The 18067-nt window shown below is 40.3% G+C and overlaps 2 protein-coding genes across 5 annotated transcripts in view; one reads left to right on the top strand and one right to left on the bottom strand.

Annotated features, from left to right (window-relative positions):
* ERP44 (endoplasmic reticulum protein 44) overlaps positions 1-7473 on the top strand; it is a 55324-nt gene extending 47851 nt beyond the window's left edge. The window contains exons 9-12 of the mRNA XM_056330440.1: positions 625-736; positions 1188-1329; positions 4660-4762; positions 6874-7473. Coding sequence (XP_056186415.1) covers positions 625-736; positions 1188-1329; positions 4660-4762; positions 6874-6975 — 459 coding nt within the window. The 3' untranslated portion in view covers positions 6976-7473. The remainder of the gene's footprint in view (positions 1-624; positions 737-1187; positions 1330-4659; positions 4763-6873) is intronic.
* A 2052-nt stretch (positions 7474-9525) lies between these two features.
* The window catches only part of STX17 (syntaxin 17), a 35225-nt gene continuing 26683 nt past the window's right edge, over positions 9526-18067 (bottom strand). For all 4 annotated transcript variants that reach the window (XM_056330441.1, XM_056330442.1, XM_056330444.1 and 1 more), the window contains exons 5-8: positions 15459-15577; positions 15325-15375; positions 13196-13282; positions 9526-12489 (exon numbers count right to left, since the gene is read on the bottom strand). In XM_056330441.1, the coding sequence (XP_056186416.1) occupies positions 12250-12489; positions 13196-13282; positions 15325-15375; positions 15459-15577 (497 nt within the window). In that variant the 3' untranslated portion in view covers positions 9526-12249. The remainder of the gene's footprint in view (positions 12490-13195; positions 13283-15324; positions 15376-15458; positions 15578-18067) is intronic.

Raw genomic sequence — 18067 nt, 5'->3', positions numbered from 1 at the left:
AGCAGTTTTAGTAATATGGTAGCCTGTGAATTTAATAGTGGTGGTATACAGATGACCAGTAAGGACACACATATGGCGAAAGAGCAGTACCTGATCATAACTGATACAGCTTCTGCTTTTTCCTTTTAATTTTTTTTTCTTTTTAGGATGGAGTTATTTAAAGAAAAAACCCACAAATTTGTTGTGCTATGCTAAGAAAAAACAGTTTAGTATATGAACAAGCTAGGACTGGATCTAGAATACACCCTCAAGCTTTACATAGCATTTAATACCATACTGTTCAGGCCTTTTTGCTGTTTCTATGAAGATGATATGTTTTCTCAGAATTGGGCTATTTCTTTTGAGCAAGTATTCCAATATATTCCACTGCAAGTGTATCCCTTCCCGACATGTTGATAATGAAATACCTTCATTCTTTATCTGCTGTATATGATAGAGGAAGGAAATATGGTTAACTGTATCACTCGGGTATCTTAGATGAAGTGTCAGCAGTTAACTTCCTTAAAAACAGTTAAACAGACAGGACTGAAGTAGAGATCTCACTGATTTTTGAAAATTGCTGGAGTCACTAAAGTGCCCTTAAGAAATGGAAGGAATAAGATTTGTCATTTGTTTTCTGTGCAGGAACTGACAGAAGAAGGCCTTCCTTTTCTCATACTTTTCCACATGAAAGATGACTTGGAGAGTTTAGAGAAATTCCAACAGGAGGTTGCACGACAGTTAATAAGTGAAAAAGGTTTGTAGGAACTCCTACTACTTGTTTTTACTGGTATAATTTTTTCAGGTGAACTCAGTAGAGTGGAAGCAGAGGCCAAACAGAATCCTAGCTTTAAAAAGCTTGAGACCAAACGGCTTTATGCACTTTTGACAGTGAGGACGGACTGACTCCTCTAGAAATTATTAAAATAGATACACAATTTATTGGTAAGCAGCTGTTTCAGAAATCCTTTTTGTCTAAGTGACTTAATGCAGTTAGAGAAGATATTAAACAAAACTTGTTTGGATTGTGGCCAAAACCTCTTGAAGAAAATCCGTTATTTTGGTGGTGTTAGTTATTTAAATCTACTTTCAAGTTCTGCTTGTTTTATCTATCGAGTATTTCCACCTTTGTAATAGTTATGAGTGGTTAGGGTTTCAAGATAATAAAAAAATCTTAACATGGATTTTTGCCTGCTCACAATTTTAAGGTACAATAAACTTCCTCCATGCTGACTGTGATAAATTCAGGCACCCACTCCTCCACATTCAGAAGACTCCAGCAGACTGCCCTGTTATTGCCATTGATAGCTTTAGGCACATGTATGTCTTTCCAGACTTCAATGACTTGTCGTAAGTATTTTTCTTCGTGCATTTTAATTTGAGAAGAACAAAGGAAAAGATGTGCTCGTATTTTAATCAGTACTATGGTAGGAAGATGAGTAAATCTGGGATAGGTAAGGCTGCCTGTGTATGGTTCGGTGTCAGCCTTAAAGCAATATGAATTGGTGTGAAGTCATTGTTTATACAGAGTTGCATTGCTTTACGCAAGAAGAGAAGCTTGCATTACAGTTTTAGATACTGCTGCTCTTTTATTTCAAAATTCTGCTATTTTCCATAGTAGTTAGGCATATGGAGTCTGGCATGGTATTTTTAGTGGTGATCTAGAGATATCAGTTAACTGTAAAAGGTTTAAAATACTACATGGAATGTTTAAGTGCTGTGTTACGCAATGATTACTGTAAAATGCACCACGTAAGAATTCCCAGCCTGCTCGCCTGCTGGCTTGCTTTTTCCTGCTGTGCAATTCCACCCTTCCTGCATTAGTCAAAACCTGGAAAGCTGGCATAGAAATGTTCTGTCTCCCCTGGTTCAGTTGAGGAGTGAGGATGTGTAAGTATTATTTTCAGGGGCTTTCAGCATGAGACAAACGCTCTGTCTTTGCCTTCAGGTTGTGTGTTGAACTCCAGTTTCTGCTTCAAAGGAGGTACCTGCATATACACTGCTTGTTGAGTCCTGGTTAGATGCTTAGGCTTTGAGACTTGAATTTTTGTCCATTCATACTTTTAAAAACTCAGGGTATTTAATTTTTGTCAGAGCCAAGGATTCAAAGTGCAAGCTTAGCTTGCAATGTGAATGTAACCCCATGTCTAATTCTGCCATTCCAGGAGGCATTTTTCTACCTGAAATTTGACATTTGGAAGGAGGGTTCAAACCTAGCTTCTCCCCAGAATTCTCTACAGGCTTATTCTTAAAATGTAGTTTCTGTTTGATGTATCTCAAATAGTGCTCTTCAAATACCTAAAGTTATGTATGTTGAAATTCTAGTGACTATTTTTCTCCCTCTGTTCCCATTTCTTTGGAAGATCATGTTCACTGCATGCACCATCACTTTTTTTAAAAAAAAAGGGGGGGGGGGTAATTGCATTCTGAAAGCACTTTTTATTACCACTTTTGAAATAGCCTTGAAATAAATTAATATTTCTTACAGGGGTAATAGAGATGTTTAGTTTAGACTTTCATGTTATCACAGAATCACAGAGTGGTTAGGGTAGAAGGAAACTCTGGAGATCTTCTAGTCCAGCTCCCCCTGCTCTAGAACAGCTTGCACAGAATCGTGTCCAGGCATGTTTTGAACGTCTCCAGAGGAGACTTCACAACCTTTGAACAACCTGTTCCAGTGCTTCGTCACCCTCAAAGAAAAGAAGGTTTTTCCTCATATTCAGGTGGAACTTCTTCTGTTTCAGCGTGTGCCCGTTGCCCCCTGTCCTGTCACTGGGCACCGCTGAGAAGAGCCCGGCCCGTCCTTCTGACACTCGCCCTTAAGATATTTGTAGACACTGCTAAGATCCCCTCTCAGTCTCTCTTCTGCAGGCTACACAGGCCCAGCTCTCTCAGCCTTTCCCTGTGAGAGAGGTGCTCCAGTCCCCTCATCATCTTTACAGCTCTCCACTGGACCTTGTTATGTTTCTTAGGTGTTATGTTTCTGGAATTCATTACCAGTTTAATAACAGCTACTTGCATGTTTGTATACCAGTTGTTACATACAAATGAAGATGAGAGAGATACATCAGGATTGGAGACAGTTGCTTAAGGATAAGTAATTATCCAGCCTTACTCTAGGAGATTGAGCTGATGCTTAGAAATACCTAACAGTTTGGAAACAAGGGGAGCTTGGAGCTCCTAGGGTGACATTGTTTTGTGTGTGTGTGGTTTGGATTTCTGTTTTGGTTTTTTGGTAGGGTTGGTTTTTGTTAGGTTTGTTTTTTGGTGTTTTTTTAATAACAGGTACAGTCTTAATTATGAGAATTTCATCTACCTGCAAGGATTTCTGCCACTTCAGTACATTTTCAGGACTCCTACAAACTGGCCCCAGACTGTCTCTTGTGATCTTAGTGCTGCCACCAACCAGTAGGGTTTGCATATGGCACTTTCACAACTGGCCCATTAAAAGATTCCTCTCTCTTTTAGGGAGTGGTCTTTTTGGAGAATAGCCACTTCATAGGCAAATGAGACCACCACTCAATATTTTGTCCTCATACTTTGGCCACTTGGCCCTATTCATCCTGCTGTTCCAGGTTGGAAATTATAGCCGGGAGTTGTTTGGTAGATCAGTTGTAGCTTCTCAGCAAGAACTGGCTGAGGTACAAGAGGCTGTAGGCACCAGATGCCCTTGCTGCGTTAGGAGAGGGGAGGAGGTTAGAGAGGAATGTCTCCGGCAGTGTGCCCGACCTAGAACAGGACAGGAGCCTGAGGTAAAGCAGGGAGCAGTGATTCTGCCGTCCCTACAACTGGGCTGGAATGATCCTTCTTCTCTCAGTCGGTACTAATTCCTGATCTGGGAGGGGAAGAGATCCCTCGAAGTACCACTGTAATACTGATGAGTTACAGACTTTGCTGTAGTGATACCCTCTGACTCTATATTAAGCTGTATTTTGTCCGTGGAGTTTTCTGATGATCTGCAACGCTGCTGATAGCCCATCTGACCACACTGTGTCCCTTTTTCCTAAATTTAATAAGTGGTCTGATGAAATACTCCCTACAAAACCTGTCTCTGTTCATACATTTCCTTTTGATTGCATGCATAGTGCTCACATGTTTTTTTATCTCATCTTTAATACTTGTTAGATCAGCTCCTTCATTTTAAGCTTTTTAGTCTATTTGATGTTTTACAAATAAAATTGGATGCTGTAGTTTAACATGTCTGCTGTGGGTGACAGTAGATGATCTCAGATTAGATTTACATTGATATCCTCTCGGTGCTTATCTCTAGTGTATATGCAGTTGCTTAGGCACTGGAGAGCCTTTCAAAGATGCTTTGTCAATACTGCTACCCAACTGTCATTTGTATCTGTAAACTGTGCATTTGGAACCTGCTGTTCCCTCTTACATTACGGTTAGTGGGGAGCTGAAGTGAGTATACAATGAAGTTATCGGCTAGTACCACTCTGTGGGAGTTATTGAAAAGATGAAATACTTGCTGTGTTCTCAAGAGACAGTGGAAAGAAAAAGAAGTTGGTAGGATACCTTAACAAACCATTTGGCTTCCTGTCCTGTATTAATCACCTAAAAGTGGGCATAGTGTGCTAGATAAACAGAAGTTGGCTACTCTAAACAGTGCACTCTAAATCTTCTGTGTTCAGACTTAACTTGTAATAAACGTGTGTGTTGGATTTGTTCCAGAGTTCCAGGTAAACTGAAACAATTTGTACTAGACTTGCATTCTGGAAAATTGCATAGAGAGTTTCATCATGGCCCTGATCCAACTGATGTAGCACCTGGTCAGGTAAGGTTTCAACAAATATATTTAATCTGGCCATTTAATAAAGGCCTATTTTCACTCCTTGTCAGAGCTGTGCTTTCTAATACACATGCACTTTTAACTTTGGTCTCCTGAAAGATAAATCTGTTTATAGAAGCATAACGTTGCTACTTCAGCTTCGCTCTTCCTTTAACTTCCTTTGGGTAAAGGCAGGGACAGCATTAGGGGAACATACGGTACCCGTTTGCCTTGAATGAAACAGATCTTGGGCTACATGGCTGTTCTGGGCTCATAGACCTGCTCTTGCGTTCTCCTGTGATTTCAGTGCAAAAACTGGTATGTCATAGATGCATAATTTCCCACACGATGCACTGTGAGAGGGTGCTTCTAAGGGAAAACATGCATTGATGGAATGTTTTATATATTCATTCGTTGACACCAATCCAAGCAGGAGGCAGGTTATTAGAGCATGAACAAAAGATTGGTAAGTGGTAGTGGGGCATATTACTTTCATTAATGCCATTAACAGGTGGCATTAATAGTGGTCACAGGCTGAATTTGTCAGCTTGGATTCCTCACTGTTCTGCTCAAAGGTTGTCATGCTGTATGATTACATGCCTGGAAGTCACTCCTGGAATCTCTTCAGGAACACAACTACTAGATTCTTCTCCAGACAAAACCTGGACAACATCAGTGCTTAGTTTAATCCAAGAAGCAGAAAAGAAAGGACATTACCAGCCCTGGTTCCCTCTGCCCAGCCCAGTCTTGCAGATGTGTCGTGACCAGCCTTCTATCTTCTTGATACACCACTCAGTTCATATGCTTGTTGTCAGGCTGAAAAGTGCAAATCTAACAGCCTGTCAGGCAACCTTCTCATTACCCTCTAAAAAAATAACTGTTTTAAAGCACTTTTAAGTTATATGTTGCATTGTCTAGGCTCAGAGCCACATTGGACCCAGAGATCTGGTGCCCTTGTGTTGGGTTGTCTTGGGCCATCCCAGAATCCATGGGTGAGGGGCAGAAACGATTTATTGCTACGGGCTCGTTTTCCCTGGTCATCTGTAGGATGTGGCAAGGCTGGCACTGCGCTAAACCTTGTGAGTGCAGCCTCCTGTCGCCCTGCTCAAAGTTAAAAGATTTAAAAGTGTGAAAGCCCTGGAGGGCTTGCCTTGAGCCAGGAGAATGAATGCTTCTGAATGTTGTCATGACTGGCTGCGAAAACACAGGGGCTGAATTGTCTCAGTAGTCATTCCTTTAACTGGTAACTCCCTCAGGAATGTATTGAGCAACCGGAATTCAGGTCGGTATGAGGAGATGCAGAAAACAGGGCTGGAGCCTGAGGCGTAGGGCAGTCAGCTCAGAGCTGCACAGGCGCGTGTGGGAAGTTGCCATCGGGCAGCTGCGGTGTGGAGCAGGCTTGGCCAGCGAGGGAGGGAGCCTGCAGAGGCCCAGGATCCTGCTGCCTGTCTGGGCACAGGCTGGTTGCCTAGAGCTGCGGGCTTGCTCTTGTCTTCATTCTGCCTTGAAAAATGCGTGCAAAACCTGGGATGTTTATTTTCTCATCTCCATATGGCATCCTGCCATCTTGTGGAAGATGTGTATGCGTGTGCGATGGAAATACTGGCCTTAACTAAACTGGAGGCTGCTGTCTTAGCTCATGTGCGTCCCCTGAATTGCATGTTTGTGTTCTGGGGTTTTTTAGTTTCCGTAGAAAAGGAATTGTAGAATATTTTGGCAGCAATACCACTTCTGCCCTGGTGTATCTCAAAAACAAACACACAAACTAGAATGCCTTGAAAGCAAGCAGTAGATAGACTCCAGCAAATACACAGTGGGGTGCATTTGCAGTACTTTTAAGTCACTTGCACATAAACTTGTGCGCCCATTACCTTTGAGATGTGCCAGCGAAAGGAGCATCCTTAACTGATGGTGCTTATTTAATTAATGTATGTGTGTGTGTGTATTCCACCTGCTTGGGACTTTACAGTGTGCCTTCCAAAAAAATCCCCCTCCGTTTGTGCAAATGCTGGACATCCGTGCACTCCCGTTATTAATACTAGTAGTTCATTTAATGGAGGTTGTTAATTATTAAAATGAGTCTAACAAGAAATTTTGCTGTTTGTTCTGTTTTTCAGCCAATTCAGGATTTAGCAAGCAGCCCACCAGAGAGCTCATTCCAGAAACTGGCACCCAGTGAACATAGGTACACCTTATTGAGGGAAAAAGATGAACTTTAAAAACTTGAATTAATCTTGCAAGCCTTTCAGACAGCAGCATTGACTTCTGTGTGGTGGAAATAGTAAACCTATATTTTCATAATTCTATGTGTATTTTTATTTTGAATAAACTGAAAAATAATTTTTTCCTCCCCAGGCTTGTAAATACATTTGTTTGGTGGGTCATTCTGTACAGCATCTTTCAAACAGTATGTTCCTAATGGTATTGTCAAATATCAGAGACCCATCCAGACTCTTGATCTAACTCTGTTCTGTAAAACTTTTATAATCCAAATGAAGGTATCCTTGCCAGAGACATGCTGTTAACTTGCACTATCCCATTAAATAGGACTTTTGGGTTGTTTTCTGTGTAACCTTGGTAGTATGTGCTTCTTCTTCTTCTTCATGTGAACAGCTATCCTGGTAATCTATTTCTTTGTCACATTTTTCTCCAACTTAAAGAGGGTCTTCTATTCTGGATACTCGGGAGGGGAATAAATTAAAGTTTTACAGAATCTCGTGTGGTGCTTTACTGGGTGTTAATGTCTAAATGATTAAAAAATTTCTGACTATTAAAATACCAAGTGAGGAAAGGAAAGCTTGTTAAGATAATGGCTGTACTTTGAATGAAAGGGCTGTATTGACCTGCTTAGATTTCCTGGAATTATAAATATCGTTATATTATCCACATGGTTGTGTTAAAAGAACGCGAATTTTGGAAACCCTTCAAAGTAGGAAAGGATTAGGGGTGGACTGCCATCTTAGTTTTGTCAGTCTTAAATTAATCTCTTTATGTATGTTAAAATTACTCGGTTTTTTCTTTTTCTTCTCTGGGTCCCTGCTTTCCTGGCAGACATTCACTTTCTGAGCAACCATTGTAGGTCTTCTCATACTCGTTTTCTCTGGCTTGTGCCTTATTTATTGCATACTCTTTGAATTCTGCTCTGAAGAAAGAATTGCTGCTTTCCTTGTGGACTTCTCTGTTGTGCATAATACCAGAATGTGGGCTTTTCTCAATGCATCTTCAAGCTGCTTGGTGAGATGAACATATAGAAACCGCAAGATGGAAAAAAATATGTTAATGTGGGGTGCGCTGCTTGAGACAAATTAGTACTGGAATTGTGCAGTACACTAACTACAAAGAACCCAGGTCCATGACTTAGGCCTGCAAGGTTTAGTGTCCTCAGAAGCTTGTTCTTTGGATGGGTGGACTAACTGGGTTCATGTTGACTTTCGCGAGTGCCCCAGCCTCTGCAGTTCACAGCTCAGGATTCCTTTTGCCTCTCAGCCAGACGCCACCTATTCAGTTATTGACAGAAGACTAACATGATCTGGTGCAGCTGGGGCAGAAGTTGATCCCAAGAGAGCCTGCTGAACCAAGCCCCTGCAGCAACAGGTTACATGAGCTTTCTAGGGGCGATTCAAGGGAGACAGCCGCCGATACCAAGCAACACTAAGCTACAGTGGAGTAGATGCAGAATTGGTAGCTAGAAGTATTGCAAGATTTTGTTTACAAGCATGCTTTTTTGTTGGCTTTCTGAATCTGCATTTTGAAGTGCACGTTAAGTACTTGAAAACCAGGTCTTCTCCTGTCCTGTTCTCCATCTCATGCCAAATCAAGCATTTTTGGCAGTGTAGTCATACCCCGCTTCCAGCTGGAATCTAAAGATGTGAGCAGGGTATGGGTTTAAGACTGCCGCTTGTTATCTGCAGGTGGTGCTACAGAACTACTGGAGTTGTTCAAGCACCTGACACTTTAGTCACTTCTTGCTTGGTGCCTACAAGTATTTATCCAGCTCCTCTGAGGTTCCCGTTTTTCCTTGGATTCTTATTTATAAATGTCTAAACTTATCTTTCCGGAGAGAGATGCAGAGTGGCCGGTGCTTTCAGCTAGAAAGTGAGAGAGATGTTCAAACCCCCTCCACCGTTCCTTAATCCAGGTTTGCTTTTCTGAGTAAGGACTCGTTCCCAGAGCTTTGGCATCCCAGCACTAGGTAGACAATTAGATGTAATAGTTCTATGACCGTTACGCACTGAAGTCATTTCATTGTGCATTCATTGGAGCTGGACCTGATTCTCCTGTGTTCTTGATGACCCTTGACCTGGCTGTACCAACTTCCGAGTGATTTTTCTATTTGCCAGCAGAAAGGTTGAACAGCTGAAGTCCAGGTATGCTTGCCTGATGTGATGTTGAGCATCACTTGAGCTTTTTAAGTATCTGATGATACAGAGTTTGCCTAGAGAGCGAGCGCTGGACAAAATGTGAGATGCGTTTCAAACTGATCCCTTCAACTCTGATCATCTACATCAGTGGTTTTAACCATTCAGTGCTCAGCTAACCACTCCATTCAGTGCTTCTTGAGGCTTTCCTAGGAAGCTGTCAAAAATTTTAGTGTTATCCCCATAGCGAACAAAACCATGCCGGACTCCCCTTAAGGACTCCATTTCTGAACTGGTAATACGTACAAGTTACTAGATGCATGCACCACTTTAGGAAATTGTGTAATTTCAGTTAATGTAAGTATTTCAATAGCTGAAGTATGTGTTTGGTAATTTAATACAGGACTCAAATCTTGTTAATGCAGTTTTTTTAACAATATAAAATTTGTGAGGGATTAATCTTTTAGCTGCTGAAAAGAAATAAAGTCCGACGTTCTCAGTAAATGCTACAACCAATCTCATAGGCAAAAAGTTGTATTTGGTCTGAAAGAATTATTTTATCTCACATTGCTTCTGACTCACGTGCCTAGCAATTTAAATGCTAGTTTGGGGTTATTCAGATGCCCATGTTTCTTCACATATGTAAATAAACCACCTATTTAAAAAAAATCATAGCTTAAATAATACTCTGCCAAGTCTAGTGCATACACCACGTTTTGAAATTGCTTCCTTAAAGACACAAGGAGGAAGAATAGTTTTTTGTGCTAGACATTTCATATAATGAGTGCATACTAAGCTGAATTCGTATAAGCTGCAGCAGGAATTCAGTTTTATGAATTTAGATTGTCCTGGCATTAGTCCAGAGGGAGAGGGTGGAGTCTGCAATGTCTCTGATGTGGCTGCTGTCATTTAAACACACGTGATTCTGAAGCATACAGTAGGAAAGCAGACAGGTTTTTAAAATCATACAAAGAAAAATCATACAAAGAATCAATCACAGTTTCTGATTAAGAACACTTTTTTTTTTTTCTTCCTTTAAATGTACAAATTACATATCAAAGGAATGAATAGCCTTAGTGTGAAGTTATTACAAGCTCGTAGATGCATTTAAAAAAACCTGCTTTTCGCCTGACTGGAGCAAAGGAGCTGAATTACTTAGGTCAAGTTTTCCACTCCAGCAGATTTTACAGATGTAGGCATTGTGGCTTTAACACATGGATTTTTGACAATGTTTGTGATTTCTTGTGAAAACTGTTCTCGCATGTGTTGCTTCCCTGAGCCTCAGACCTACCTGAAGTAGACACAATGCTCTGACAGATACCGATTTCAATCATATTTTAAAAGTAATAGGAAGAACCGTTCAGAAAAAGATGCTTGTGCTGTAACTAACAGTTGCTTACAGTGCCTCTAGGCAGAAAGCCCTATCATCTGTCATTAGCAGACAGTTATTTCCAATGATGGTATCAAAGTACTGGTTACGAAAAGGGAGCTCTTCTATAGTATGCTTCCTCTTCTATAGTATGCTTCCTTATACAGCGTTCCCTGCTAGGGAGCCTTGTAACTGAACACTGAAGTCAGTGTTCACCTAATAAAATCAGACTCAAGCAGAGCTCAGGATGAATTGAACAATCTAAAAACTTTAAAAAGCAGCCTCCCAACCTCAGCTCCTGTTCCCCCAAACAGTAGCAGCAGTAGTGTGGGAACTGTCCTGGAAGGATGGAGGTAGGACTAGGGGCTGATCAGCGGATTACAACTGTGACAGTAAAAACACATTAACCCTTCTGTATTTAACAATGGGAGTTTCAGAAGCAAAAGGCTTCTTAAGCAGTAAAATAAGGATGGTAAGAGTAACGGGCATCTGCTCTAAAAAGCTAGCAAAAGCACTAACAGTATCTCACCCCACACAGGCTCCACTGCATGTCCCAAAATCTTGAAAAAGCTGAGATGCTATCAGTGGCTGGTGGAAGTGTGAGTGGAAGCAGAAGGTTTGGAATGGAACGGCACGCAAGAGGTGTGCAGCTGACCCAGGCAAGCCTGGTTTACTTACTCTAAACAGTATCAGGTTGACATTTTCAAAACAGCCCCACCATCTGGGGATGTCAGCTGACACTGGCACCATTGCACCGCTGCTTCACCGTCCTTTGACCTGGTGCCTAAATGCCACCCTTGAGGGATAAAAAAAGACTATTGAGAGAGTGGGCCTTGCTGCAGCACTGCCTTCCAGGGAAGCTATAGAGCTCTCCCACCACAGCACTGTTGCTGGAGAGCAAAGGCCAAGGCAATATCTATCAGCAAGCACTGCTTAAGCTGAGGCTTCAGGTTCGAAAGGCTAGATAGAGCCCGGCACGTCACCTGTATGGTTCTCAGGACAAGCCAAGTAGTTGAACAGCCGTGGAAAATTATTAATCTCCACTAGCATTCCTGCGGGGTTGCTGCTTAAACTGTTGAATTCTTAACTACGCTTTGAGCAAGACGTTCACAAATTTAAAATAAAAAAAAAAGGTACCTGAAAAAGGGGAAAAGCTGCTTATGATGCTGTTCTGATCTGGCTGATGGAGGCAGATATGGGACACACGTAGGGGTTTTTTCCATATTAGTCCCCACCATTTTCACCTCTTACAGCAGCTAATGCTTCCCTGTGCGTTACTGAACAGGCCTAGCCAGTCATACCCTGGGGGTACACACAGGGGCAGTTTGGGAATCCAGATAAATGAAAGTACTATGACCATGAAAGACACGCGGAGCATATCTCCTTTTCTTTGGAGCACTATAATAAAAGCTCCAGCTTCTGGGTGGCATTCATGGGAAAGCACTAGGGTTCTCCAGATACCTCTCGTTGTATTGTCTGCAAGACACTTTGTGCAAATTTGGCATGAAGCACCTGTCACCCATCTTAACAGCTGTGCATATAACACACCTAAGAATTTTCATAATAAAAGTCACCCGTACAATTTCTAAAGGACTGATGTCACCACATCTGAAGACAGAAATTCTGACATAACTGTTTGACCCCTCCCAAGTAACAGCACTTATCAAAATTCACACAGCTCAGCCTTGTATTTAAAGCATAAGGCTGCGTGTCTGTCATTAGCGCAGCTACTACGCTTTTGTTCCTAGTCATAATGAATTTATACTTCAGCTGGATTTTTTGGCACTTTGGTGAGAAAGCTCTGGACAGCTAGAACAGACCTGCTCGATCATTTTTTTTTTTCTTCTTTGTATTAATTTTCCACCTGTGAAACCCAAAATCCCGCCACCAAGTGCAGCTGCAATTCCTGCTACTTTGAAGCCTGCGAGGAGACCAATAGGACCCCCCACCACTCCACCAATGACTGCACCTGCCACAGGAAGGGCTGCCAGCTTGTATTTTGCAGCCTGTAAAGGGGAAAAAAAAGCAAGAGTTAGAATACTTGCCTGTGGAGATGTGTGTTTCCCCCTTATTGCTCTCAGCAATGACTTAAAGCTCAGTGATAAACTTTACAAATTAGTATTTAAAAAAAGATGATCTCCTATCCCACACACATGACAGAACATAGTAAAAACAAGTCAAAATTGAGCTGTCTCATGTATGCAGTTGTGAACCAGGTCCCTTTTCCATGGTTCTGGCTGATTATATACACTATTTATTACTTTGTTGCCATCACTAAGTCAATGAGAAACTGAGAAAATGCTCACTGTTCAGTAACATGCCTGAATCAAGGTTTGTGGCTTATTAGCAACTATCACTGACATCTACATAGAATGGGACTGAAATTGTATGTTATCATCAACCTGTTTTACACTTATTTCATTCTTGTGACCCAATCGTTGAATGTGCTTGTCTTTGCAGATAAACCAAAGCAGCATCAGAATAGCATTACAAAAATGAAAAAAATTTTTTATTTCCTAGTAGTCTGGATGTGGCAGAAAATTACAAGGAAGATTGATTTTTTTTTTTCCCCTGCTACCTGTGAGTCATTTCTTTCTTATTTCCTTAATTGCTGGCTCCCTCAGCATTAAAGACGGCAGATCAATTGGGTTAATACAGAGGATTGCTGGGAGGCAGAGTACCATTGATTCACCAGCAGGAGCAGATCCCTACCTTTCCCAAGTTTTTGGTTCCCTCTTTAACATTCACAGCAGCACTGTTGACATGGTCTTCAATCCTGTCAATCTTCTCCTGCTGAGACTAGATGCAAAGGAATTACGAGTGAGGTAACCTGCTGGGAAGCAGCAGTGAGCCAATACACACCATTTTAATGCCTGTAATCAGGGCCCCACAGCCACTTTCATCTGCTACACACTGCAGCCGTGCAGCCTTAATGGTGGTTCATTAATAGCATCTGATAAACTGGGCTGAAACTACAAACTTACTTTAAAAAAAATCGTAACTATTAAGTAATAATAGTGTGGGTATTATACAATGTGTTGCTGCAGTTACAGAAAACAACCGAAAATACGGATTTCTACATCTTTTTTCTGAATAGATGAACTCGCATTCCAAAGGGAAAAATAATCCAAACTGGCCTTTTTGTTTCCTATTGAGTTTCAAATTTTAAAAAAATAATTCTATAAAGAGCATTTATAAGATCAGTACCAACTCCAACATACAAAACTGCACTAAGAAATCTAAATAGTAGTGTTTAACTATGACATTATAAAACACAGGCTTAACTTTACAAAGAGTAGTGACAGTACTGAAAATATACTTGATGTTACTCTGCATTTCACTGTTTGATTTTACAAAAATGTTCCATCCTTTCTCCAAGTGCCGTCAGATTCCCCTGCAGTCTCTCAGAAAACACTGGAGCAGAAGATAAAGGGGTTTGGGGGTTTGTTTGTTCTGATTTTAATCTCAGCAGTTTATGTCACAAAATAATGAGATTTAAGCTGAAAATAAGAGGCATTCTTAACTTTTTTCTCTTTCTAATTCAGAAACTGCTCAATCTGCCAGCTCTGGTACCTTCACTTGTATCCAATCCACACACTTTAGATGCTTGCTGTTATATCTAATGATGGTTGGGTCTGAAATCCAGGAAGTCCTGGGAACAGGAACCCCCTCCTTTTTAGCTAAAGCTGCTAACATTTAGGCTACTGAATAAAAATTTTTGCAGTCCCTCTCCTGTCTAATGAAATCTTAAGTCTTTTTTTCTGTATATGTGAAGCAGCACATATTCAGCAGAAAGGATAAAAGCTAGCTTATCTATCCCAACTAATCCGATAGCAAGGAGATTAAAGAACTCTCCTAGGAGATGAGAACTGTGGCTTTGAATTCCCAGTGGCACAGGAAGAACTAAATATTGGGAACTGAGTGTGGATGATGAAGACCTTTTGGCAGCTTTGTGACAGCAGAGAAAAGGTGTGATAAAAGGTGAAGGAAACCTAAGACTTTTCTAGTACTCCTGAACAGGCAAGAAAAAGTACTTGAGAAACACCCAACCTGTGCGGTGAAGGCCATCGTCACCATTAGGATTAGAAATTGTACATACGAATAGCACCTGTGGAGAAGTCTGCGGTCAATACTGTAGAGCTTCTGGCCAAGGACACTGGCTAGAATATCAGTAGTTGCTCTGGTGACAAGAACTTAGGAGCAATTACCAGCACTAGTGCTGAAACAGAAGACTATTGCCTTCTCAAAAAATTACCTTGACAGAGCCTCAATCAACAGGAGAGCCACAAAGCCACTTGTAGCAATGAGTCACTCATGTAGGGAAAGAAAAGCTGTTAGTTTTCTAACCAGATGGGGCAGCCGAGTAGTTAAAATAATGCTTTTGAACATTTCTCTTCTGTTGACACTTAAAAAACAAAATAAAACCTTTCACCTTACTGCTAGACAACATGACGTAAACATTATATGCATCACCTACTACTTTGGAAAGTATTTAACGTACAGTCTTTGAAACTATAGGTGTATTTACCATGGGTCCCAAGTAGCAAAGACAGCACCTTCACGCAGGCATCTCAGCTCACTGTGGGGAAACTGCTCTGCCTCTGCTGGCACTTTCCTGAAGTTCCTAACAGTGACTAGGATTTTGTAGTCTTTAAATACTGGACTGAAAATTCAGTTAATGCTATTCTGCTATTCTGATTTTTTGGTAAGTGATACCAGCTCAGTCTGAGTTCAGACTACGGACAGAAGTACTGCTCATCTTTTTTTCCCCCAACTAGGAGTTACCCGTTCGCCCTCCTTTTGTACAAGACTCTAAGATAGAATGCAGAATTAATACTTACGCTGACTAAGACAGAAAAATCAGTCACCAACTGGCTAAGCTGAATCAAGTCCTACAAGTAAGAAACAAATGTTACTTTGTAATAGTTGCTAAAAACAAAAGCACCAATAGGGCAGTGAAGGCATTCCAACATACCTCTTCTAAATTTTCCCAGGACTCAGCTGCATTTTCTTCCTGAGGTATTTCAGGAAGGCGGGAGTAGATCTGGATTAAACTTTGGGAGCCATCCTTCACTTCCATGTTATATGAAGTTTCTGAATGAGAAATACGATGTTTATAAATAAATGCACTGAATCAGAATGCAGGTGATGTGCAAAGTTTCTCGCTCTTAATCTTTCTCAAGGCTAAATCAGTATTTAATCTAATTCAAGCCAAACAGCAGCCCTGAAAATGCTCATATAGGGAAAAGTCTTACTCACAGCACCAGACAGTTTCTTAAAAGGAAGTTATTGCCAAAGACATGAATTACTTTCTATCAGCGTGCTTTCACAATCAGTTCTGAGAATTATATTAAATTATACTTCTGAATTCAAGGAGTTAGTTAATTTTGTATCAACCGAGCTAAGAAAACTGAGCTTGGGACAAAAACTTTTCATTTACATCCAACACACAAAACCACTGTATTTCCAAAACTGAACAGACAGTTACTCATTTTATGATTGATTATTATGCTACCAGCTTGATTTTCAGCCATTTGGGACTAAAAGAAGCTGCAGGAAAAGGCTTTAGAAGTAGTGAAAACCAAGTAACGTGCTTCCCAGCATTCAGTGCTGGATCCAGCTGGGTAACGGTACTGTGAGGATGGCAAATATTTGCAGCTCTGTGGTGTAATGGAGATATTCTCAAGTACCGTCCTTTCTAAATCACCTGGACTGAATGCAGAAGACATTAGGACAAAGTATGGTGGAAAAAATGGGGAATGATAGACAGCTGGGTGGCATAGGGGAGAGCAGATACATGAACAGACGTACACATACCTCCTCCAGTCAAAGAGCCCAGCCTTGAGCCACTACAGATGTAATGGCCATGTGTGTAATGACAGACAAGTAATTAAGTGGTAATAAAGTAGAACAACACGTTTGGCTTATCACAGCAAGGATTAAAGAACAGCTTGAGAGCATGAAAAGCAGACTGGAGAACGTATGTATATAAACAGTGCGAAGATCATGTTAATTTAGACAACTTTGGTTTCTGATGGAAGACAGCTACTTTAGCATGACACTGATGTTTCCTTTCCTTGAGGGTAGTATCAAGAGAAAGCTTAATATGGGAAAGACTGGTTAGATATGTCCAACAATACTAAAATGTAAATACTGCATTAAAATCTTGAGAAACAATGAATGTGCAAAGGTACTACAATAATATTATATAACTGTTACTACAACAGATACAAACAATGGAAAAATCATTTAAAAATTCAGTAATACTGCATGTTTATTCATGGAAATAAGATAAAATAAAAATTATGCATTTTCATAACATTTGTCCATTTCTCAACATTTTTATCCCAGTATCTCAAAACACATGAAGGACTTAATCTTCCTACTCTCACATCAATGGAAGTCAACATCAATGAAGCTGATATTCAGCCATAATTACTAAATAAGCAGAATATCAATGATGGAGTAAGTAAGTTGGGGGTTTACTTCAGGCTTGCTTTTCTTTCTAATTATTTCTACCCCTTTGCCTTTAAGAATCCAGACACAGAAGGCACTTCCCCTTCTGCAATCATCACCTGCTCCAGGACATATTTTGGTTTATAACATCAGATTAACTGATGTTGTATACTCAGTTCTAAAATATTACTTTTCTCTTTTCAACGTAATTAATCATATATTCAAATGTGTGGATTTTTGGAGAAACCAATTCTGCTACATATTCTGACATTTAGCATTGGGTTTGAGTGTTTTATTCCATTTCAATTCTCCAAAACCCTATTTCAAAATCAAGTTTCTTCTGCCAAGAGAAGTGTACTCTTCCCTGATCAGCCACATGCATGCTATAGTTGGCTGAAAGTAAAATACAATTCAAAAGAAAATAAAAAAGCTCACTAAGCAAAATTGCCTCGTCACAAATTACATTCCTTACTCTGGTCTGTCCTTAACAATGTATACTGACCTACTATAGAAACACACATCCTTCAAAGTACGGAAATGATACTGTAGTTTTGCATGACACATTCAAGAGAACTTAAAATTCTTTTTAATTTTTTTAAATTTTTTTAAAAAAAGATTTAAAATGTAGGTTTACAATGTTATTGTTTTCTAATAACTAAAAATTAGTGGGGGAAAAAAACCTCAAGAAAATCCTTTACTCACTTCAAAAAACTAAAGTAAAGAACAAGAAGGGTAAGAGAAGGTGCAGTCACACTTGGGCTGTAAGTTTGAGTAAGAAATTTATATTCACTAGTTCATGTTTTATCAAGTCTTAACCAATTTTAATAGAACTGAGAATAGAAGTGGCTCCAGCGGTTCCCTTACAGCATCTCCACAGAAATGCAGTAATACAAAACACCTCTGCAGATTTCATAGAGCAGCTTCACACCTCATTACACTCAAGATAAAAATCTAATGCTCTGGAAGATTCAATATGTTGCTTCTAAAAGATTTTAGTAATTTTAAGAGTGGAGTCTCACCTTTTGTTAATATTTGTTTAAAATGCAATTAAATTCCATTTCTATTGGACCTCAGCTGAGGATGGTGAAGGGGGGAAGGGACTACATCGTATCACTGATGCCTTCTAAA

This window comes from Falco biarmicus, chromosome 3, assembly GCF_023638135.1.
Source record: "Falco biarmicus isolate bFalBia1 chromosome 3, bFalBia1.pri, whole genome shotgun sequence".
NCBI classification, from domain to species: domain Eukaryota; kingdom Metazoa; phylum Chordata; class Aves; order Falconiformes; family Falconidae; genus Falco; species Falco biarmicus.
This window is presented reverse-complemented; position numbering and strand designations above follow the sequence as displayed.